Raw genomic sequence first — 24,919 nt, 5'->3', positions numbered from 1 at the left:
ACATATGCAAATTGATAAATTTGATTCATCACATAAACAGAACAAAAGGTAAAAACTACATGATTATCTCAATAGATGCAGGAACGGCTTTTGATAAAATTCAACATCCCTTCATTTTAACAACCCTCAATAAACTATGCATTGAAGGAACATACTTCAAAAATAATAAGAGCCATATATGACAAACCCACCATCAACATCATACTGACTGGATGAGCTGGAAGCATTCCTTTTGAAAATTGGCCCAAGATAAGGATGCCCTGTGTCACCATTCCTATTCAACATAGTATTGGAAGTCCTGGCCAGAGCAATGAGGCAAGAGAAAGAAATAAAAGGCATCCAAATAGGAAAAGAGGAAGAGAAACTATTCTCGTTTGTAGATGACATGTTTCTGTATCTAGAAAACTCCATAGTCTTTTCCCAAAAGCTCCTTGAGCTGATAAACATCTTCAGCAATGTTTCAGGATACAAAATCAATGTAGAAAAATCACTAGCATTCCTATACACCAACAACAATCAAGCCAATTGTGAATGGGATTGCTTTCCAATCAAATCAGGAAGGCAATCCCATTCACAATTGCCACAAAAAGAATAAAATACCTAGGAATACAGCTAACTAGGGAGGTGAAAGATCTCTACAATGAGAATTACAAAATACTGCTCAAAGAAATCAGAGGTGACACAAACAAATGGAAAAATATTCCATGTTTATGGATAGGAAGAAACAACATCATTAAAATGACCATACTGCCCAAAGCAATCTACAGATTCAATGCTATTCCTATCAAACTACCTATAACATTCTTCACAAAACTAGAAAAAACTATTTTAAAATTCAAATGGAACCAACAAAGAGCCTGAATAGCCAAGGCAATGCCAAGCAAAAAGAACAAAGCTGGAGACATGATGTTATGTGACTCCAAACTACACTACAGGGCAACAGTAACCAATACAGTACAGTACTGGTACAAAAACAGACATATAGACCAATGGAACAGAATTAGAGAGCCCAGAAATAATACTGCACACCTACAACCATCTGATCTTCAACAAAGCTGACAAAAACAAGCAATGGGAAAAGGACTTCGTCCTTAATAAATGATGCTGGGGTAACTGGCTAGCCATATGCAGAAGATTGAAACTGGACCCCTTCCTTAGGCCATATACAAAATGCAATGCAAGTTAGACTAGAAACTTAAACGTAAAACCTAAAACTGTAAAAACCCTGGAAGACAACCTAGGAAAAACCATGCTGGACATAGGAACTGGCAAAGATTTCATGATGAAGACACCAAAAGTAATTGCAACAAAATCAAAAATTGACAAATAGGATCTAATTAAACTAAAGAACTTCTGCACAGCAAAAGAATTTATCAACAGAGTAGACAGACAACCTACAGAATGCAAGAAAATATTTGCAAACTGTGCTTCTGACAAAGATCTAATAGCCAGTATCTATAAGGAATTTAAACAAATTTACAAGCAAAACCAAACAATTCCATTAAAAAGTGGGCAATGGACATGAACAAACACTTTTCAAAAGAAGACATACATGTGGCCAAGAAACATTTGAAAAAATACTTAACATCACTGATCATTAGAGAAATGCAAATCAAAACCACAATGAGATATCATCTCACACCAGTCAGAATGGCTATCAAAAAACAAACAAAAAAACAGATGCTGACGAGGTTGCAGAAAAAAGGAAATGCTTATATGCTGCTGGTTGGAGCGTAAATTAGTTCAGCCATTGTGGAAAACAGTGTGATGATTCCCCAAAGAACTAAAAATAGTATTACCATTCGACCCAGCAGTTCCATTATTGGGTATATACCCAGAGGACTATAAATCATTCTACCGTAAAGACACATGCACGTGTATTTTCACTGCAGCACAATTTACAATAGCAAAGACATGGAATCAACCTAAATGCCCATCCATGGTAGACTGGATAAAGAAAATGTAGTACATCTACAACACAGCATATGAAATCATGTACTTTGCAGCAATGTGGATGGAGCTGGAGACCATTGTCCTTAGCAAACTAACACAGGAACAGGAAACCCAATACCACATGTTCTCACTTATAACTGGGAGCTAAATAACGAGAACTCATGGACACAAAGAGGGCAACAACAGATACTAGGGCCTACTTGAGGGTGGCGGGTGGGAGGAGGGAAAGAATCAGAAAAAAAAATGCCTGTCAAATACTATGCTTAGTACCTGGGTGACGAAGCAATCTGTACACTAAACCCCTGTGACGCAAGTTTACCTATTTAACAAACCTGTAAGTGTACCTCTGAGTCTAAAGTAAAAGTTAAAAGAAAAAAATATATCTATTGACAAAAAAGAAAAAGGGAAGACATCAGAGGAGTTTTTATGAATGGCATAATTAAGAAGAGCTTTCAATAAAAGCCAAGCATCAAATTACCCTAATATCTAATGACTGGTAAAAAGAACAACTACAAGACACCAATGAAAAAAAATTGAAGAGGATCAGAAGAATTAATACTGTTAAAATGACCATACCATCCAAAGCAATCTACAGATTAAGTGCAACCCGATCAAAATACTAATGACATTTTCACAGAAATAGAAAAAACAATCCTAAAACTCATATAAAACCACAAAAGACCCTGAGCAGTCAAAGCAATCCTGAGCAAAACAACAAAAAAAACAAACAAACCAAAGCTAGAGGCATCACACTACCTGGCTTCAAAACATATTACAAAGCTATAGTAACCAAAACAGTATGATACTGGTATAAAACAGACACACGACTAGTAGGACAGAATAGAGAACTCAGAAATTAATCCATGTATCTATAGCCTACTGATTTTTCCAAAGGCATCAAAAACGTTCTGTGGGGAAAGTGCACACTCTTCAGTAAACAGTGCTGGGAAAACTGGGTTACCCTTTGATATCATAGCCTTGGTATTTGTCTTGAGGAGCATTATAAGAACTCTTATAAAATGTATAATTTCTATATTTGCTTTGAAAATTGTTATCAGGAATATTATTCATTATGTTGTTCAGTTGTCTTATGTTAGGTCCCAAATGAGAAGCTTTGTTTGGAATTTAGTTTTGGAGGAAATCCACTTATTTCTTTAATATATTCATTTGACAAGAAAAACCAGGAAGCTTATACCCACATGAGTGTGTCATCTCTGTAATTATATTTACCTTTGTGGTTAGGTATTTTAGGTATTTACTTTCTGTGACCTCGACATTTTTCCTTTTTTGAGCTATACCACATATGTTCTTTGCTGTAAGTTATCCTAAATCCATTCTATGCCCTTTTATTAGAAAGGAGATAGCTTATGTATTAAAAAACAAATTAATGAAATGAAACTATGTGGAAATCAATGTAGGTTTGTCTACATTAAATTCCAAGTTACAAAGCCATTAAAACATAATGCAATTCCCAGTTTCAGTAGAGATTTATTATAGATATATTTTAAATACTGAGTTCCCATGCTATATTTACAGTATTACTTATTTTATATTCAGATGTTCCAACCTTACTATTCCATAATGTGGAAGTACCTAGAGTGCTTTACTTTGATATGCGCTATTATGCCCATTTTGTTACTTCAGTTTTCAAATAATTCAGTCAATCACTCTATAATTGCAGGCAAATAGGAATACATGTTGCTATATGCAGCCTTATGAAGTTATCATTTGCATTCACTGTAAATGGATTCCATCTCCTTGGTCTTGCCCTTCTATTGGGGGAACCCACCCCCGATAATTCAACATTATTTCACATAGGTTCTTTTCTATTTCCCTAAGTGTTGGCCGGTCTGAGAAATAAAGGGAAAGAGTACAAAAGAGAGAAATTTTAAAGCCGGGTATCTGGGGGAGACATCACATGTCAGCAGGTTCAGTGATGCCCCCTAAGCTGCAAAACCAGCAAGTTTTTATTAGTGATTTTCAAAGGAGAGGGAGTGTATGAATAGGGTGTGGGTCACAGAGACCACATGCTTCACAAGGTAATAAAATATTACAAGAAAAATGGAGTCAGGACACGATCACAGGACTGGGGCAAAATTAAAATTGCTAATGAAGTTTCAGGCACACATTGTCATTGATAACATCGTATCAGGAGACAGGGTTTGAGAGCAGACAACTGGTCTGACTAAAATTTACTTAGGTGGGAATTTCCTCGTCCTAATAGGCCTGGGAGTGCTACGGGAGACCGGGGATTATTTCATCCCTTATCTGCAACCATAAAAGACAGACATTCCCAGAGCAGCCATTTTAGAGACCTACCCCTGGCAATGCATTCTCTTTCTCAGGGCTGTTCCTTGCTGAGAAAAAGAATTCAGTGATATTTCTCCTATTTGCTTTTGAAAGAAGAGAAATATGGCTCTGTTTCGCCCAGCTCTCAGGCAGCCAGACCTAATGGTTATCTCCCTTGTTCCCTGAACATCGCTGTTATCCTGTTCTTTTTTCAAAGTGCCCAGATTTTATATTGTTTAAACAATTTGTGCAGTTAATGCAATCATCACAGGGTCCTGAGGCAACGTACATCCTCAGCTTACAAAGATGACAGGATTAAGATTTGAAGTAAAGACAGGCATAGGAAATCACAAGAGTATTGACTGGGGAAGTGATAAATGTCCATGAAATTTTCACAGTTTATGTTCAGAGATTGCAGTAAAGACAGGCGTAAGAAATTATAAAAGTATTAATTTGAGGAACTAATAAATGTCCATGAAACCTTCACAATTTGTGTTCTTCTGTCATGGCTTCAGCCGGTCCCTCCATTCGAGGTTCCTGACTTCCCGCAACCCCCTTCCTATCATGCATCCTGTGAGTGCTACCTGCCAATATTAGGGACATTCCTCCAGCTTTGCCATTAGTGTTTAAAGAGCTAATGAATTACTGTGAATTACTTGTTACACTGTTTCTTAGAAAAACATAATAGAAAGGTTTTGTTGTTGTTTTTTGTTTCATAGCGATTAAAAATAAATAAATCTCCTATGTAGAAAATGTAATTATGTCTACAGTCTGCCAGAGTGATTACTTAAGATTTGTCATAATAATTAGTTCTTCTCATTTTATTTACTCAATACAACTTTTAAAATACTTACTACCTTCTTACAGATGGTTAATAGTGAAAGATTCCTTTTTACTGTATATGAAACCAGACAGCGGTGCCATTGCCTTCGTCCTGCTGGTAGACAAAGAATTCAAAATTAAGGTGGGGAAGAAGGAGACAGAAACGAAATATGGAATCCGAATTGATAATCTTTCAAGGTACAAGTTTCAAATATTTAAAAAAGATTTCTACAAAAATATCTTAAAAACAATTTTTTCCTTAACCTTAAGTAAAAAAGGAGTTTAAAAAGGGTTAGAAAATTGTAATTTAGAGCTCATCCTCAATCAATGTAATGAAACCACTTTTTTCCTTGTATATATTTTAAAGAGCATCCTGTGTGCAACAGAGTCAGAATAAACAATCGCATATGTAGATGTTTGCTTATGTTAACAGAAATTACTACTCAATTTGCCAGTTTACTAAACAGATAGATTAGAGCTATAGTTCACATTTTTAAAATAAATGAAACCTTTACTTTGTAAATCAATATTCTTTAATTAACAAAACACCAAAAGAGTGATTTGATTTATAAAAATTGTTACACACATATTTTAAGAAAGATACCTTCTTTTTCTCTGAGACAGGGTCTCACTCTGTCACCTAGGCTGAAGTGCAGTGGCGCAATCTCTGCTTACTGCAACCTTCACTCACTGCAACCTCCATCTTTCAGGTTCAAGCAATTCTCCCACTTCAGCCTACCGAGCAGCTGGGACTACAGGCGCCCGCTGCCACACCCGACTAAATTTTGTATTTTTTGGTAGAGACGGAGTTTCACCATGTTTGCCAGGCTGGTCTCGAACTCCCGACCTCAAGTGATCTGCCCTCCTCGGCCTTCCAAAGTGCTGGGATAACAGGCCTGAGCCATCCCACCTGGCCAAGAAAGATATCTTGAAAGGACACTCATGTACATTTATTTATTATAGATTTTATTAGTGAATACATGTGTATGTGATCTTTCTGGAAGATTGTAGTTATATCATGTATGTGTGTCTTTATACGTATATATCCATTTGTCTCTATATAGTTCATTCACCATCATGTATATGACTATATATGCATTTCTCCCTGTACACATACACAACATAGCTTCATATTCCCTTACTAATTTACATGTTTGTGTGTGTGTGTGTGTGTGTGTGTGTGTGTGTGTGTGTGTATAAAAAGATGCTGAACTTCCTGATGATATTCTATGAGAATGGAACATTTAAGATTGTGACTGGAAATATAATGGTGCTGCCATTACACCTTCCTCCTACATTCCTGTTTTACAGTGAGCCACAGAAGTCTGGCCACAGTTCTCATTGGTCCCTTACTTTATTGGCCACTTCATCTGCATTTCCCACCCTCGCTTATTCGTATGTCAATGCCAAATGAGGCCATTCACATCCAGGTTTCATTACCTTCCTTCCTGGTGTAAGATCCCCCCATGATTTTATCAAATAAGGCCAAATTTCCCCACTTATTTTTGAAGGGCATTTATTTTCCTGCGTTTATTTGAAATTCCTCCCTAATATGCCTTGCAGGTTCTATGGAGGCAGCATTTTTTTCTTGCCTCTTTCCCTTTGCTTTTCTTATGTCCATGGTTGGAATAGTTCCTTTTTTCCCCCTTGATTCTGACTTACATCCTGTAATAATGTCTTATCTTGTTACTTATCTTCTGTAAAGTCATCTCGTAACTGTTTTTCAGAGGCTTTTTAGCTCAATTGGAGTAGTGCTTGCAGGATGGGTCAAGCCCAGGCACCTCCTGTGCCCTCTTGTCTCCATCCCTAGAAACCCGAGCCTCCTTTACCACACATGATGGGGATGCTTCACTCCTCTCAGCTCCACCATGTCTCTCCTCCCCTGTCTCCACAGCCCAGCAGCAGCAGCCTCCCCCTGGCTTCATGACTTTCAGACAAAAGCCAGCATCTACCTCTGACATATTGAGGAAAGCAGTTTGGACATGGTTAATCTTTATAAATAATTCTTTTAGAATCTATGAACACAGCCCCCTTCCCTGCTTCTCATCAGGATCATTGCATTTCCTCAAAAAAGCAACCTCCCTCCTCACCCATAGTCTTCTTACATTGGGATGGTGGTAGATTTCTGCCTACGTGGCAGGGATACAGCTGGCTCCAACACTCTGTTTTCCTTCAAACTTCAAATTTGGATAACTTATTTTTCCCTCTTAGTAGTAGGCAGAATTCTGACACTTGGCATTAAGAAAAAAACTTTCTGGAATCCACTCTGAATTTTTTTTTTTTTTTTTTTTTTTTTAGCATTTATAACTCTGTACGAGTTTAGGATCATTTAGTTGTGAGTGATAGAAAAATCTAAAGCAAACTGGCTTATACCAAAGAGAACTTATCAGCCATGTTGAGCGTGACTGATTCCCTTGTGGTAGCAAGATGGCCACCTCCCACACTCACACCAAATTCTGTGGAAGCAAGAGAGTCCCTCCTGGCATTCCTGAGCAAATCCTCACATTTGCTCAGGAATGGCTGAAAGGATACTCATGTCCATTTGTTATAGGAATGGATGAACAAATGGACATGAGTATCCTTTTTTTTCTGATATCAATATGTTTAATTGATTATTATTGCAAAAGAACAGTTTTCCTGGCCAGGTGCGGTAGCTCACGCCTGTAATCCCAGCACTTTGGGAGGCCAAGGTGGGCAGATCACAAAGTCAGGAGTTTGAGACCAGCCTGGCCAATATGGTGAAACCCTGTCGCTACTAAAAATACAAAAATTAGCCGGGCGTGGTGGTGCTTGCCTGTAGTCCGAGCTACTTGCAAGGCTGAGGCAGGAGAACTGCTTGAACCCAGGAGGCAGAGGTTGCAATGAGCCGAGATTGCCCCACTGCACTCCAGCCTGGTGACAGAACAAGACTCCATCTCAAAAAAAAAAAAAAAGCCAGCACGGTGACTCATGTCTGTAATCCCAGCACTTTGGGAGGCCAAGGCAGGCAGATCACCTGAGGTTTGGGAGTTCAAGACCAGTCTGATCAACATGGAGAAACCCGTCTCTACTAAAAATACAAAATTAGCTGGGAGTGGAGGTGCATGCCTGTAATCCCAGCTACTTGGGAGGCTGAGACAGGAGAATCACTTGAACCCCGGAGGTGGAGGTTGCAGTGAGCCGAGATCATGCCATTGCACTCTAGCCTGGGCAACAAGAGCAAAACTCCGTCTCAAAAAACAAAACAAACAAACAAACAAACAAAAAAGAACAGTTTTCCTACGATTAATGAAACAGAAAATGCACAACATATTCATGCCAGAACCACCTTCTGGGACCAGGAAGATGGAATATGCAATTTTGCTTAGCTTTGTTGAAGAGAAGGGATGGCTGTCATGAAGCACAATTGGGATGATATTTCCAGAAGCTGAGGGAATGGATACTAGAGGGCACAAAGGGAAGTGTCCTCTAGAGCAGAGATCCCCAACCCCCTCGGGGTGCCAGTCCATGGCCTATTCGGAACTGGGCCGCACAGCAGGAGGTGAGCAGTGGGCAAGGGAGCATTACCACCTGAGTTGCAGTCTCCTGTCAGATCAGCCACAGCATCAGATTCTCACAGGAGCCCGAACCCTATTGTGGATTGCACATGGCACGGGATCTGGGCTGCACGCTCCTCGTGAGAATCATGTCACCTCGTGATGACCTGAGGTGGAACAGTTTCATCTCGAAACTACCCCCCATCATCTGTGGAAAAATTGCCTTCCACAAGCCTGTCCCCAGTGCCAAAAAGTTGGGGACCACTGCTCTACAGGAGCCAACAGCTCTCTAACACTTAAAAGTAGATCCTCACCTTACCCCTCTTTCTTTATCCTCCTCATGGCCTAGCACGCAGCTCTAGGTCTATGGTAAGTATCTTTATGCATGTTTGCATGAGTTAATGAATAAGTAACCTGAACATTTATTTTTGTTATATTGAATATATTTCTAGAAATACTACCAAAAAATGTTAAATGCCTGCTTTCTTCATGTTCTTTGTCTAAAATTTTCAGTTTATGTTTGGTATACTACCAAATAAAAAAGAGCATGAGATAGAACAGAGTGACTATTCTTTTCAACTTTCTGATTTCTCTTTAAAGGACACTTATTTTAAAATGCAACAGCTATAGACATGCTCGCTGGTGGGGAGGGGCTATAGAAGAATTCATCCAGAAACATGGCACCAACTTTCTCAAAGATCATCGATTTGGGTCATATGCTGCTATCCAAGAGAATGCTTTAGCTAAATGGTAAGTTAGTTATTATTGCTCTAAGCCTGCCAAGGCAGTCCTAGCATCTAATATTACACTGTCCTAAATTCACCTGGAATCAATTTTCAAAACTGTGAAAGATTATGCATTATACTTAACAAGGCTTCTCTTTTTGTGATAATTATAGGACTACCTGATTATATATTAGTTTTTCAATTGTTGCTTTTAAGATTTTTCATGGTGAACTTAGCTAGCTTTAGAGTTTGAAGTTTGAATTTTAAAGCTAACTTCATACATTTCTTTAATGATGCAAATGGAAGGTTTATTTAAGTCATTAGCCCTAATTTAGGAAAAAGCATTTACTTGCTAGATATTTCTTTTAAATAAAGTCACGCTTAGCATGTTTTTCTACCCGTGGATTGGAAGCTAATTTCTTTTCAGTCTCAGAAGAAAAACTGTATGTAAGTTCAACAGGATAGGAGAATTCATCTGGCTCCTTATGATGATGAGGCTCAATAAATGTGTTGTTCTCTAAGCAGAGAAAAATCAGGCTGCTTACCACTCACTGCCCTTCCTAGGCAGCAGAGGAAACTTGGTATTTTCAATCCTTGTTTTGCAGGTACACAAAGTCAATGATGATTGTGTGTTATGTGGAGACTCTAGGCAGTGGCTTCCATATTTTGCTTTACCATAAGATAAGTTTCTTTTCTTTTCTTTTTTAATAACAAAAAAGAACAATAAACTTGTCTTTCAGGTATGTTAATGCCAAAGGATATTTTGAAGATGTGGCAAATGCAATGGAAGAGGCAAATGAAGAGATTTTTATCACAGATTGGTGGTTAGTATTTGTCCCTGGGAATTTTTTCTGGAAGTTTCTATGTTTAGAAATGTACAGTGGTATAGTGCTGTTCAAGAATTACACATATGAAAATCAGCAGTATCTATGGATGGTTTGGCCAGAGTCTCAACCAATTGACTAAGCCTTCAGTGAAAGGCCTTTTCAAAAACCTTGGCCTCAACAATATTCATAAAATACTTAGTTTGAACACTTAGGTTTTATATTTGCATTTGGAAGCAGACTTCCATGTGTTCATGTCAGTAAAGATTATGCTGTAATGCAAGTCCACTTACAGAGGTAATGGTGTCTTTGGGTGTCTTTTTCTAATTTTGGTATGTCTGTCATGAGGGCCAGTGAGTATACTTCTTCTAAATTGTGACTTTGATGTTGAAATAGTTCCACTTGCCTGTTACTGTAAAAATATCCTCTGTAATGACTAGGCCTCATCAGCTGTTCTAGAGATACATCCGGTTTCAACTTTGTGACCACCTTAAAAAAGTGTCCATAAGAGTTGCTATGCTTATTAAAGTCACCAGAAGCCTCATATCTGAAACTCATTTAGCTCTTGGGAAATTTACTCCTGTAGTTGGTGTAGGCATTCTAGTCTGACTTCAGTTCCAATCATTTATCTGCCTGGAAAGCTAAAACCCATTACACATGCTAACACTGGCTATGATGGAAATGAAAATGTCTAAAATGTGTTTTCCTTCTAGGAACTTATTAGTAGTTGCCTGAATTGCCCCTTATCCAGTTTTCTTCCAAAAGGTACCTTACATGAACTGTTAATGTATCATCATAATTTATTCCCTTCTAACTCTAGGTTTTGTGGGCAATATCAATATCTAATTCAAGAATGGGAACACATCTTTTGCTTCAGTTGTCTGGAAATCTATAATGCTAAGGCATGCTTTCTTAACCTTGGCCCTGTTGACATTTGGGGCCAGATAATTCTTTGTTGCAGGGGGCTCTCCTATGCATTGTCGGATGTTTACTGACATCCACTAGCTACCAGTAGTAAGTTCCCAGTTGTGACCACCAAAATATCTTCATCCATTGCTAGATGTTCCCTGGTTGGGGTTGGGAGAGGATGCAAGATCCCTGTCGGCTGGGAATCACTGATCTAGAGGGGATAGACGGGGTATGTGGTGGCCAGCATGCTCATGCTTGTGGAGGAGCTTAATTCTGGTCTTTCTATTCTTGCCAAATTTTCTCTTTTCAGTCAGTTACCAGGAAGAAAAAATGTTTCATACTTAGGAGCTATTTATTTGGTTGAATATTTTACAAACACTTGTGATAATAAATTTGTGCCAGTGAGTACTATATTCTTTAAAAAAATATTTCTGAAAGTTTCGTGAAGATGTGAGAGACTAAAAATAATTTTTCCATTGAGTCTAGATTTTCGTGCTTTGTATCTGAACACCAAAATTTTTTTAACTTTTAAATTCAGGGGTACAATTACAGGTTTGTTAAATAGGTAAACTTGTAGCATGGGAATTTGTTGTGTGGATTATTTTATCACCCAGGTGTTAAGTCTAGTACCCACTAGTTATTTTTCCTGATCCTGTCCCTCTACCCTTGAAAGGCCCTAGTGTGTGCTGTTCCCTTGTACGTGTCCATGTGTTCTCATCATTTAGCTTCCACTTATAAGTGAGAACATGTTGTATTTGGTTTTCTGTTCCTGTGTTAGTTTGCTAAGGATAATGGCCTTCAGCTCCATCCATGTTGCTGCAAAGGACATGATCTCATTCTTTTTCATGGCTGCATTGTATTCTGTGGTGTATATGTGCCACATTTTCTTTATCTAGTCTACCATTGATGGTCATTTAGGTTGATTCAATTAAACATTGTATACAGAGATGGAACCCTGAATGTTGTCCTCTCTACTTTCAGCAAGAGGATGAATTGGGAGGTTATTTATTTTTTCATGACTGCACTAGGATACCATTTTATTACAACACATCATTAGAAATAAAACCTTCACAGTAACTTCTCTCAAACAAGTAAAGAAAATTCTTGTTGTACAAACATATTCCAAAAGGAGCATTCAGAAACTTAACCAAACCCTAATATGCGTAGACCTGAGAGACTGGGGTTATCTACCACAGTCTCTGTATGGAGTCTGTATGTTAAATGTGTCAGAAATAGGATTAAGAAAACAGGAGAATACAAAAGAAAAATCAATGAACAGAGATTTTTAAAAGAGGGATTTTGTAAAGGGTAGAGAAACAGAAGAGACAAAGGTTGAGCTGGAGACAAAGGTTATAAAGAAAATAAATCAGCATTGCATTACTAACTGGCTCGCAAACAGAGACTATTCTAGGTAAAAGAATACATGTTTTCAATGTATTTAAGTTGGTTTTAAACGCAACTTTCTTTAAGTTGGTTTCAATATTGTTAGTGTTTTTCAAATGATGGGTTGAGCCTCTTTAGTAATTGTTTGTTAAAATAATTTAGTATGTTGTGACCAGTATTTTTTTTTTTTAAAGAATGGCATAGGATAGGATAAGGGAGGGAAGGGAAAAGAAAGGAAGGGTACAATGTAAGTGGTAATAAGGGCTACTAATTTTGGAAATTTTTATTTCGGTTGTAGATAGATAGATAGATAAACAGACAGACTGACCGTCCGGCTGTTGGTTTGGGGTATAATGTATTTCTGTCTGCAGTTTATGGTCCAAAAGTTTAAAAGTTTGAAAGCCACTGACTTTCAAAAATGGTTAGTAAACTTTTTCCTTAAAGAACCAGAGAGTAAATATTTTTTTAAGGTTTTCAAATCATGTACGGTGTCTGAAGCATATTTTTTTTTACAACTCTTTAAAAATATAAAAACCATTCTTAGCTCACAGGCCATGCTAAAACAGTCTATGGGCAACATTTGACTTGTGAGCTATAGTTTGTTGACACCTATCTTAGAAGATAGACTTAATTCACCACATTTTATCAATACTAAGAGCTAAATGTAGTGTTTTCCGAAGTTGTACCATTTTACATTTTCACCAGCAATGTATGAGAGTTACAATTCTTCCACATAATTGCTAGTCCTTGGTGTTGTCAGTCGTTATTTCAAAGGGTATACAATAGTGTTTTATTATGATTTTAGCTTGTGTCAGGAACATCATTTCACATTGAGCAAATTTTCATGTGATATTTGGACATTTAACTGTTCAAATTTTTCCCCTTTTTTTGAGAGGGAGATGTTGTCAGTCTTCTTGTTTAGTTGTAAGAGGTATTTGTACATGCTAGTTAAAGTGGTTGTCCCATTTCACTCTGGCCTCCATTCTTTCTGTTGATAAATTCTCTGTCACTTGAATAGATTGTTCCCCTCTAAGTAATGTGTTATTTTTTCTCTGAGTGGTTTCAATATTTTCCTTCTGTCTTTAGTTTTCAGCAGTTTGGTTATGATGTTTGTGTTTATCCTATTTGGGGTTCTCTGAGGTTCCTAAATCTGTAGTTTTATATCTTTTGCCAAATTTAAGAAATTGTTAGCCATTATTTCTTTACACATTTTTTCTGAACTTTCCTCTTTCTCTCCTCTTTCTGAATCTCCAATGACACAAATAGTGTCTTATTTATTTGTCAAATTCATTGACTCTTTCCTCTATGACAGGGTCCCCAACCTCCAAACCAAACCAGTCTCCAGACTGTTAGGAACCAGGCCACACAGCAGATGAGCCGGAGGTTATAGGGGGAGGTAGTGAGTATGAGAATTACTGCCTGAGCTCCGCCTCCTGTCAGATCAGCCGCGGCATTAGATTCTCCTAGGAACATGAACCCTATTGTGAACTATGCATGTGAGGGATCTAGGCTGCCTGCTCCTTATGAGAGTCTATATAGTGCCTGCTGGCCTATCTGAGGTGCAACAGTTTCATCCAGAAATTATCCTTCCCCCTCATTCCCACCCATGGAAAAATTGTCTTCCATGAAACCGGTTTCTGGTGCCAAAAAGGTTGAGAACTGCTGCTCTATGATCTCCATTCTGGTATGGAGCCTGTCCTGTGAGGTTTGGGGGATTTATTGTTTGCTTTTGTTTTTCTAGTGTTTTGGGTAATTGTGTTTTTCACTTTGAAAATTTTTATTTGGTCCTTCTCTATATCTTTTTCTGTAAGACTTTTTTTGTCTTTTCATTTTAGGAGTGTTCACCCTTACTTAGAGCATTTTTATAATATCTGACATGGCCTTAAGTAGGTAATTTCAATATCCACGTTGTCTTGATATTGACGTCTGCTGATTCCCTTTTCCATACAAGGTTAAGATTTCTTTTTTCGTTCTGGTTCTTTGTGTGCCGGGTACTTGTACTGTATTCTAGAAAATTTTATTATTATGTTATAAGACTCTGAGTCTTGTTTGAATCCTGTGGAGAATGTTAGTATTTTTGTGTTAGCGGGCAATTTACCAATTTCAGTTCAGGCTTAAAGTTCCAACCAGCCTTTTATGAGTGTTGTTTTAATGTCGGTTTTGTTGTTAATGCCTTTGCGGTGCTATTCAGATCTGTCCCATATGCGTGCCACCTAGTGGCCAGTCTGAGACTTGGATGGTGGTCTGTTCCTCAGTTCAGTTCTCAGCCTCTTTGGTGTGATGTTTAGGATGAAATCCATGCATAGACAGCTTGGGAGTGAGCCAGAAAATCAGAAACAACTTTATGGAGCTGCTTTTCTGAGCTCCTCTCCCCTGTTTTTAGTTTCCCATGGCTTCCCTTTTTAGCCTTCTAGCCTGAAAGATGGGTTTTTATTTACTGTGCTCTGCCATGTGCTTTCTCTGATGGCACCCATGTCCAGAGCCAAGCCAGGCGTATTTACATCACCATTGGTGAGGAAATTTCCCCTGCCTCAGAAGTTTTAGTACCTTTGGGCTCTCCACTGCAGCCCTGTCACTACCAGAGATCCTTTTCATTCTCCCCAAGCCTGAACTAGAGGATTTTTGAACTTCTCTCTGTGCCGATGCCTGTTTCCAAGTTTTCCCTCCAAGTCAAGGAATCAAAGGGGGAAAAATTGTTAAACTTATCACTGGCTAGGTGGTACTTCAAATTCTGTTCTTCTTTTTCTCTATTGAGGCTTCCACTTATTTAGCTCTTATGTAATTTTTCTCAGCAATATTTTGTATTTTTCTAGCTATAGGTCTTATACATATTTTGTTAAAATTTTCACTGAGTATTTTATGTTTTTTGATATTATTGTAAATGATATTTTAAAATTCATTTTCCATACAGAACTAGAAATGCAATTAGTTTTTGTGTATTTACCTTATAGCTTGTGACCTTGCTAAATTAATTTATTAGTGCTAGTAGCTTTTTTGTAGATTGCTTAGGATTGTCCTGTAATGATTATATGATCTATGAATAAAGACAGTTTTACTTCTTCTCTTCTAATCTATATGCTTTATATTTTATTTTCTTGCGTGTTGCATTGGCTAGTTATCACCAGTAAAATGTTGAATGAAAGTGGTGAGAATGAACATCTATGCCCTGTTTCTAATCTTCAGAGGAAAGCATGCAGTTGTGTTATATTATGAATGATGTTAGAGATAGATTTTTTATAGGTACCCTTTATTACACTGAGGAAGTTTTTTTCTATTTCTAACTTGTTGGGAGTATTTATTGTTAATGGATATTGAATTTCTTCATTTCTTCTGCATTTTTTGAAATAATATTTTTCTCCTTTTTGTTGTTACTGTGGTGAATTACATTGATTGATTACCAACTTTTAAACCAACCTTGTATCTTAGGATAATCCCACTTGATCATTATTTTTGTAAGTTGCTGTGTTTTTGGTAAATATTTTTACTTCTGTGATCATAAGGGATGTTCTTTAGTTTTCTTTTCTTGCATTGTCTTTATTTGGTTTTAGTATGAGGAGAATGCTGACCTCATTAAATAAGATAGTGAGTGTTCCCTCCTTTGTTTATTGGAAGAATTTAGGTAGTACTAACATCATTTCTTTCTTAAATATTTGATAAAATTCAAATATTTAATAAATTCTGTAAAGTTGGCAGAGTCTGTAGTTTTCCCTTTGGGAAAGTTTTAATTACAGATTCAGTTTTTCAGTAGCTATGAAGTCAGTATCAATTTCTTTTTATTTTCATTATGAAAATATTTTATTCAAGGAATATGTTTATTTTATTTAAATTACCACAAATATTGGCATACAGTTATTTTTAATAGTTATTATTCATTTAATATAATTTAATGCCTCTAGGCCCTATAGTGATTCCCTATCTTTCACTCTTTTTTTTTTTTTTTTGAGACAGGGTCTTCTTCTGTTGCCCAGGTTGAAGTGCATCGACATGATGATGGCTCACTGCAGCTTCAACCTTCTAGGTTCAAGCAATCCTCCTACCTCAGCCCCCTGAGTAGCTGGAACTACAGACATAAACCACCATGCCTGGCTAATTTTTTAAATTTTTTCATAGAAACAGGGTCTTACTATGTTTCCCAGGCTGGTCTCAAACTCCTGTGCTTACGCAGTCCTCCCATTTTAGCCTCTCAAAGTGCTGGGATTATAGATGTGAGCCCATCCTTTCAATCATTTTTTTGTCATGTTTTTTAGCCTTGCTAGAAATTCACAAATTTTATTGATATTTCAAAGAGTCAGCATCTAGTTTCATTGAATTTTCTCTGTGTTTTTTCAGTTTTATATTTCATCAAGTTCTGCTCTTATATTTATTATTCCCTCATCTTCTTGCTTTGGGTTTAATATCTTCTTTTTCTGTCTTTTAAAAATGGAAAGTCTGATCAATAATTTTTAATTTTTTGTTTTTCTCATGTAAGCATTTAAAGTAATTAAATCTTCTAAGTGGTACACTTAGAAGTATGTTTTAACATCTCTGAAATCAGGAAGCATCTTACGCTCTTACAGTTACAGTTGTCATGATTTTTTCTTTCTTAGTGGTACATGCAGTAACGTTGCATCCTACAATCACTGGTGTCCTAGATTCAATTAAATGTAATATGAAACAATAACTTTGTTTACAAGTGAGTAAAGACTCTTACATAATAATGCTTGGTAAGTTATAGCTGCTTTCTTCTTGCTGTGCAGCCATGGTTTATACTTTGTTTACACCATGATATAACAAAATCTTTTTTTCTTTTTATGTGTTATCCTCAAAATTGAGGGCTCCTTGAGAGCTATCTTCTTCAAAGTATCTAGTGGAATGCTCAGCATACAAGGGTACACATGTTTGTGGATTAAATGAAATAAATGATGATAAAGACTTAATTGCAGAGTATAACATTAAAAGTCTCCCGCAAACTGAAGCTCTTTGAGCCCATATTTAATGTATACATCAAAAAATTGCAATTGTGTATATGTTGTTGGATATCTCTCATTTTTGGTGAACTAGCAGTGGACAGCAATTATTTTACTATTTTAAAGCAGATTTCTTTTTAATGCTTCTTTGATCTTTTCTGATCAATTGCTGTGCTTTATTTGTTTGTTTGCTTGTTTGGACATAGATTACTTTTGAGTTTGTTCCCTACTCTAAATTAAATATGCAAGTACTTACACTGTCCAAACTCTCCATTTGTCTGTTTCCTTATTTATTTTACCCAATAACGTTTCCTTTAGAACCTTTATCTCTGGGTTTTTATTTTCTTTAACTGAATGAAATAAAGCATAACATTGATTTCTTTTAATCTCTTTACCTCCTTGAAGCACTGTTGATTTCACATGCTTAGAGGACTCCCTGGGAGGGCAATACTCCAGTGCAGAATTCCATAAGACTTTTATCTTGACATAGTCTACCCCTGCTTCCTCAGGTCTAGCAGTTCAGTGAAGAAAGGAATATTTTCTGCTGCTTCTTTTTTCTAACAACAGGGAAGTTACAGCATGTACATATTTAACTCAGAAACTAACTTTAGAACCCAGCCCCAGGGGAAAAATGACTCTATTGTACTCTTAGCTGCCTTGCGAAGCTTAGCTTACCTGAGCCGCCTTATGCCTTACTGAAGGAGAAGAGCCTAGGAAGAATTTCGTATGTCAGCCGACCTTCCTTCTTCCCTGTCCAGAAAGCCCAAGGTTCCCTCAGACGCTGCTTCTTTGTGTATAGGAAGTCAGTGTGTCTGGGTATCCGTTAGAATGCTTTTAGTTTGGGGTAACAGAATGTTCAACTAAAGAGGGCTTAAACACTGAGGATTTATTTTTCACATTTAATGTTAGTCTAAAGTTGGGCAGTTCTGAGGTTGGCAGAGTGGTCTAGTGATTCTGGGGTTATGGTCTTCCCCTTAGAATTTCAATATTGCTGCACCTCTATAAGGATCATACTCCCATATGACATCCATCCTAAAGCTGGAAGTGTGGGCAGGCTTTCTCCGAGAGAGGGAGAGAGAGCGAAAGAGAGGGACGGGGAGAGAGAGAGAGAGAGATTGTGTATTTGTGTGCATGTTTCAGGGAGGAAAAACTTTCCCATTAAGCCCCTGTGTACCTCCTCATATATCTCATTGTTCAGGATTGTGTCACGTTGTGCTCTAGCTGCACAGGAGTCTGGGAAAGCAAGTATCTAGAATATTCAGAGTCTGTGGTGGGAGAGAGGCTCTGACAGCAGGGAAGAAGTTGGAGATTGTTGGTGGGCAACCAACAGTATCTGCCTGTGTGCATAGCTGTGCATGTGGGTACGAGACAGAGAAAGAGAGGGAGAGAGAGAGAGAGAGAGAGATAAACTAAGATTGATGCTTTGTATGGCTAAAGGCTATTTTTCCCATATGAAGTTATACTTAGACTCATAGTATTAGTTATTATACCTAGACTCATAGTATTAGTTATATATTAGACTCATAGACTCATACCTAGACTCATAAAGCTTTGGATTACCTACCACAATGGAGGATGATAATGGCATTTGGGCTGAAATTGCCTTTGCTTCCTATGACACAATCAGAACTTTATATTTTGTTTTAGTTACTTGAAATCTTGGTTTCATTATTTCAGGCTGAGTCCAGAAATCTTCCTGAAACGCCCGGTGGTTGAGGGAAATCGTTGGAGGTTGGACTGCATTCTTAAACGAAAAGCAGTATGTACTTTCCCAGAAAATGCTGATATAATTTTTTAACTGTCTGTTGTCTCTGAAATGCTTTTCTTTTCAAAGCCTTTCACACGTATAACTTTTCACTTTAGAGTTTGACAAAAAGTAGGATAACTAATGTTTTTCAGTTCATTTGGTTCTATTTTTTTCCTATTGCTTTTGAGTGCATAAATATTTTAGACTAATTCACAGCATGGATTATGTTAGCATCTCTAATTTTTATTTTTGAATCAGTTATGGGCAGTTAATTTTATAGGCAAAAAAGTTATAATAAAATTTCATCATTGAATAATAAATGATTAAATGGAGCATAACATTTAATTGTATTCATTATTTTGTCATTTAAGCAAAAGAAAAACTCATCTGGAGAATGGTTTCAGCTAGATGGGGCTAACATGGTGTAGAATAATATTAAAGGGGGGGAATAGTCACAGTTGGTGGTGTTTTTGCTCTAGTTTTGGTAAAGTTCATGGTAATAACGTGAACTGTTTCCTGTGGAGTTGACCCTGTACATTCTGGGTGAACATTGAGTGTGTGCTTTTTAGGTATAAAACGTAAATAACTGAAGCAGTCTAGGCTCACTAATGACTGCACTGGTATTTCTAGTGATTTTTTAATGTAATAGGCCCTCAACAAAATTAAATCTGTTTAAATTAAAAATAGACCTGGATTTATTATTTAGCATGTCCAAATTGGAAAGTGCTAACTTTTTGCTGTTATCAGAAACTGTCTTAACCTTTTTTTTTTTTTTTTGAGATGGAGTTTTGTTTTTGTTGCCTAGGCTGGAGTGAAATGGTGCGGTCTCAGCTCACTGCAACCTCTACCTCCCAGCTTTAAGCAATTCTCCTGCCTCAGCCTCCCAAGTAGCTGGGAGACAAGTGCCTGCCACCACACCTGTGTTTTTTTGTTTGTTTGTTTTTGTTTTTTTTTTTTGCATTTTATTATTTTTAGTAGAGACGGGGTTTCACCATGTTGGCCAGGCTGATCTTGAACTCCTGATCTCAGGTGATCTGCCCACCTCGGCTTCCCAAAGTGCTGGGATTACAGGTGTGAGCCACTGCTCCTGGCCAACCTTTTTTTATTCTATCATTAAATATGCTAGCAGAACATGTAGAGCCTAAATAATTGAGGTTAGCATTTTTCTGTTTCTCATACCCTTCACTCATTTCTTCTTTCCTATCCTCTACATTTCACTTTTTCTTTCCCCATTCACTTTCCCCTTTTCTCTCTGTATCTTTTCCCCATGCATTTACTTGAGTATTTCTGGGGATATCCACAAATATAGTCAGACCTCTCTGCTAATATTGAAAGCAAAAGAAATTGATAATATTTATTTGAAACACATTCTGCCAAACAACATCATTTTGATGGATAGTCTAGTTTGTTTCATCAATAGAATTCCAGTTACAGAATTGGACATTTTGATTCTGAAAACATTATTCACATATTTATTAAATAATTCATCATACAGTTACTGTCTCCTATGAGCCGGCTTCTATGGTAATCACTAAGAATGCCACCATGAATTGGATTTGAGCCTTGATAGTGGAGAACTTGCTGAGGGAGGGACTCATGTCTTGAGCTCAGTCCTAGCCTTACCAGACTACTTTCTACCTATTGAATGGGCAGTAACTTTCTCTATGTTTCTCTCAATTACATGGCATCTTTACCATTTTCCCTCAAGATTCTGTTTTAGTACATTTTTCCAGCCTTGCCTAGCAATCTGTACTAATACTAGTAAGTTTTTTGCTTATAATATGTAATCAACACTTCACTGTTTTAGGTTTCCATCAATATGTATTTATTGAATGTTTTCTATGTGCAGGTCATTTGGCTAATCATATGAGGATGTACATAAATAAAAGCTATTGTTCTTAAGTTGAGGGAGCTTATAAAATCTACAGAAGTGTCAGTTGCATACAGAAAAAATGCCTCGATTTTACGGCAAGAGGGAAAGCACTGGGCTTTCCCAATGGAAAAGGTCCAGTTGGGGAGCCCCTCACAACATGAAGGATGTGGGGCATTTAGGATGGACAAACATTTTTAAAAGGGAAAGAAGAACTTTCTGGGTGTAGTAAATGTAAACAGCAGTGCCAAAGACTTTGTAAGGCACAGCAGGGTGGTTAATCCCATCTGAGTGTTAGCATAGCCGGATGGGGGATTAAGCTGGAACTGCTCATTGCAGCTAGGATGCAGAGGCTTTGTGAGCCAAGCTAGTAGTTTGACTTTATGGGAGACAGTGGAGGCAGTACTGTGCGGGACAGGGCAGTGTGGGGAAGCAGGGGTGGTCTGATCGAAATGATGTGTCAGACCCCGTCTCTACTAAACATACAAAAAATTAGCCTGGTGTGGTGGCGGGCGCCTGTAGTCCCAGCTACTCGGGAGGCTGAGGCAGAAAAATGGTGTGAACCTGGGAGATGGAGCTTGCAGTGAGCTGAGATCACGCCACTGCACTCCAGCTTGGGCAACAGAGCAAGACTCCGTCTCAAAAATAAAAATAAATAAATAAATAAATAAATAAATAAATAAACAAATAAGATGTGTTGGGAAGGTGATTCTGATAGTGGAAGAAAGTGGGAAGAACTCTGATTCAGAAAGCTAAAGTTTAGATCGCTTGAAGGTACAGTGTCTACAGGACATCTAAGTTAACTTGAGAAAGCTAGTAAATGCCTCGGCAGGGCTCTGGAGGAAGATCCTGCAGGCCTGGCTTCCGCCTCTTGTTTGCTGGCATGCACTTGCTTATTGCCCTCAGCATACCTGTTTGGTTACCTTTTCTGTCTCTAGCATGACTTCTCTTTACTTTTATGGCCCTTGAACCCTGGTGAGGTCCCTTGTGAACACCATGGCCAAATAAACGTTATTGTCTGAAAACAGTGCTTCATTTCCATTTCATCCACTTCTTGGAGCTTGTAATTTTTAAATTGTGGGTAATGATATTTTAAATTTCCTAAAGAAATAGTAATACAATTAAAGATTGATTTCTCGGTGGTACATTTAGTGGAGTTGCTCTTCCTTAATCTCCTTCCACCATATTATTACTTTTTACTCATATTTACTGAGTGTTAAATTTGTTACCACTCAGATCATTCCAAATTGACATTTTATATGCACATAAATACGGCTTCACATAAATAAATTAGTTTCTGAAAGCCACACACTAGCTTTGCAAAGTATGAGGTTGAAACATAATGTTTGTTTTTTGCATTAACAGGTCCCAGAGGTCCACAAGATTTATTAAAATGAATGTCTTATTTTCTTCTATCTGATTGTGCAGAATTTCTGAGAGGAATTTAGAGACTGTCTCTGCCTCATAGCCAACCTATGGCAAACATCTCTTATAATGGCTATTTTTTAAGAAAAAAATACAATATTTTATTTATCTGGTTAATAACCAAGTTGAACTTTTCCTATTTCTTTGGTCTTCTGATCTGCAATGCCATCACTTAAAATAAAAGCCAATCTTGAGAGGCAGACTGTTCACAACTCAAAGAAATCAGCATCTCAGGGCTTTCCACAGTTCTGCACTTGCTATACTAAGAGGTGAGATAAGCTGCATCACAGTTATGGCAACCAAATCCCCACACGCAGTTTTGTGTATCTCAACCTTAGGAACTTGTGATATTTCCTATAAAACTTAGACTAATGGGAGAATTTGTCTTCAGGTTGATTTCCTTCTGTCCTGGATCACAAGGCACAATGTAGAGTTGCAGTCAGTGATCCATAAAAGGGAAAGTTGTCCAGGACTGAGAAATGACAGGAATAATCACATCTCTACACAGATTCTTATCACATCTCTACACAGAGTCTTATCAAAGTGGTGGGCTACAGTGGCTTGCAGGGAAGGTATCTTCAGCTTCAAGAATGTGCTTCAAACAAAATTGATGTGTCGGACCCCGTCTCTACTAAAAATACAAAAAATTAGCTGGGTGTGGTAGCGGGCGCCTGTAATCCCAGCTACTCGAGAGGCTGAGACAGAAGAATGGCGAGAACCCGGGCTGGGTTCTAAAGTTAGTTTCTGAGTTAAATATGTACATGCTGTAACTTCCCTGTTGTTAGAAAAAAGGCACATGAGCTTTTGTGCTCTTATATCCCAATGTTGCCTGCTTTTAAACGGTGAGGAAATGATTTCTTTATACCCTTTACTTTCCATTTTCTTAATATATTATACCCCTTGGGGAAGTCCTTGGCAAGTGACAAAAACATTAGTGAGCATCCTGGGTTAGGGAGTGGGGTGGGCTAAACTGTCTTCAGGCAGTGGACAGACTTGGCTCATTTAGAAAATATTTTCACTCTGCTACCTTGAGCAATCGGAGGAAAAGCTGGCTAAGAAACAAAGTCACTGATTTCCACTATAAAAATGTTGTTTTCATTGTCTTCCCATGTATTTTGAATATCTAAAGCGCCTAAAAATTTCTACTGTTTATAGTGTTATGTCTGCTCTACTTGACAAAAAACGAATTAGAAAAGAGGACAGAACTTTCACCTTTAAAAATTCATGTTTTATGAAATGTATTCTCTGGAAACTTTGGGTCAGCTGAGTTCACCAGAGATAAGAAACACTGCATTGCATAGGCAACTCCAGGCCATCTGTTTTTCTACTTCTCCTATTAATCATTTCTGTCCCTTTCTCTAAGCAAAAAATAATTTCCCCAAGGGTATTAAAAGGCAGTAGGCACTAAAGCATGGGATGTTTTGAAAGTGTATTTTTTAAATTGCAGAATTAACATCATCAGGTTTTTCTTTCCTTTGGCTTTCATTTTGTAGAAATATTTCTCACATTTTGTATAAGCCTGCACTGTAACAACCTGGAAAATGCCTTCATCCCCAAGGAATGATTCATTCTCCATTGCCCTTTATGGCTAGAGTTTATAATAGTCAATACCTTGACCAAAAGAAGAAGAATGCATTGTTTTATTATCACAGGAATATTGTCACTAATTAAATGTTTATTGTGGCTATAGGTGTAGGTAAATAATTATAAACCACATAAAAACGAACTTTCTATATTTGATTACTTCCTTTTTAGTCATTTGTCTTTAAGCTAAAAAGACAAGTCTCTACCCTATTTCCTTTAGAATTATTTGAATGAGAAAAGACATAGTATAGAAGAAAATGTCAGGTATTAATAAATGGAGAGTAGTAATATAATCCATTAGTGCTAATATCTCTATTATTTCAAAAATCCATTAGTTATGCAGGTAAGTGGAAAACTGTAGGATTCAGGCCAAGTTCCTAATTTGCAACTACTATTCTTCATGAGTAATAATGTCTTAAGCCTAAGAAACAGAATTTCATCTGCTTAAAATAAATGGATCATGATGAAAAATGTCAGGTGTAATGTTCTACAATTTAGGTTGAAATTTTGGGTTTTACTCTTTGTATTATATCTTTTAGTGAGAGGCTTTTTTTGGTAACCATTATTCAGTGCTGAATTCTAAAATATTCAAATACCAAAAATAGACCTGAACAGGAGAGGAGAAAAATAAAATAATTTTGTAATTTTCCTTTAGAGCCCTTCATCAGTGGTTCATGACAGAGCAGTCTCTGGCCAGACCATTAAAATTAATCTGTTCACCTTTTGCTACACTTTCACTCTTTGCTGAAATATGTATCTGTATTCTTGATTGTAATAGTACTTGCATAATTGTAATACGTAACTAGCAAGTGCTAGAAGCCAGCTGTTAACCAGAGAAATAGAATGACATATATATTCTTTTTGATCCTGCTTTTTTGAGAGCAAAAATGAGTCTTCTCCTAGTACTCAAATCTTGTTCACGCACAC

General features: G+C 37.3%; 1 protein-coding gene across 4 annotated transcripts in view; it reads left to right on the top strand.

The window, feature by feature from the left end:
* The window catches only part of LOC105465688 (phospholipase D1), a 206,611-nt gene that overhangs the window by 91,473 nt on the left and 90,219 nt on the right, over positions 1-24,919 (top strand). For all 4 annotated transcript variants that reach the window (XM_011714270.3, XM_071091242.1, XM_071091240.1 and 1 more), the window contains exons 9-12: positions 5,110-5,262; positions 9,180-9,329; positions 10,045-10,128; positions 19,044-19,125. In XM_011714270.3, coding sequence (XP_011712572.2) covers positions 5,110-5,262; positions 9,180-9,329; positions 10,045-10,128; positions 19,044-19,125 — 469 coding nt within the window. The remainder of the gene's footprint in view (positions 1-5,109; positions 5,263-9,179; positions 9,330-10,044; positions 10,129-19,043; positions 19,126-24,919) is intronic.

This window comes from Macaca nemestrina, chromosome 2, assembly GCF_043159975.1.
Source record: "Macaca nemestrina isolate mMacNem1 chromosome 2, mMacNem.hap1, whole genome shotgun sequence".
NCBI lineage: Eukaryota > Metazoa > Chordata > Mammalia > Primates > Cercopithecidae > Macaca > Macaca nemestrina.
This window is presented reverse-complemented; position numbering and strand designations above follow the sequence as displayed.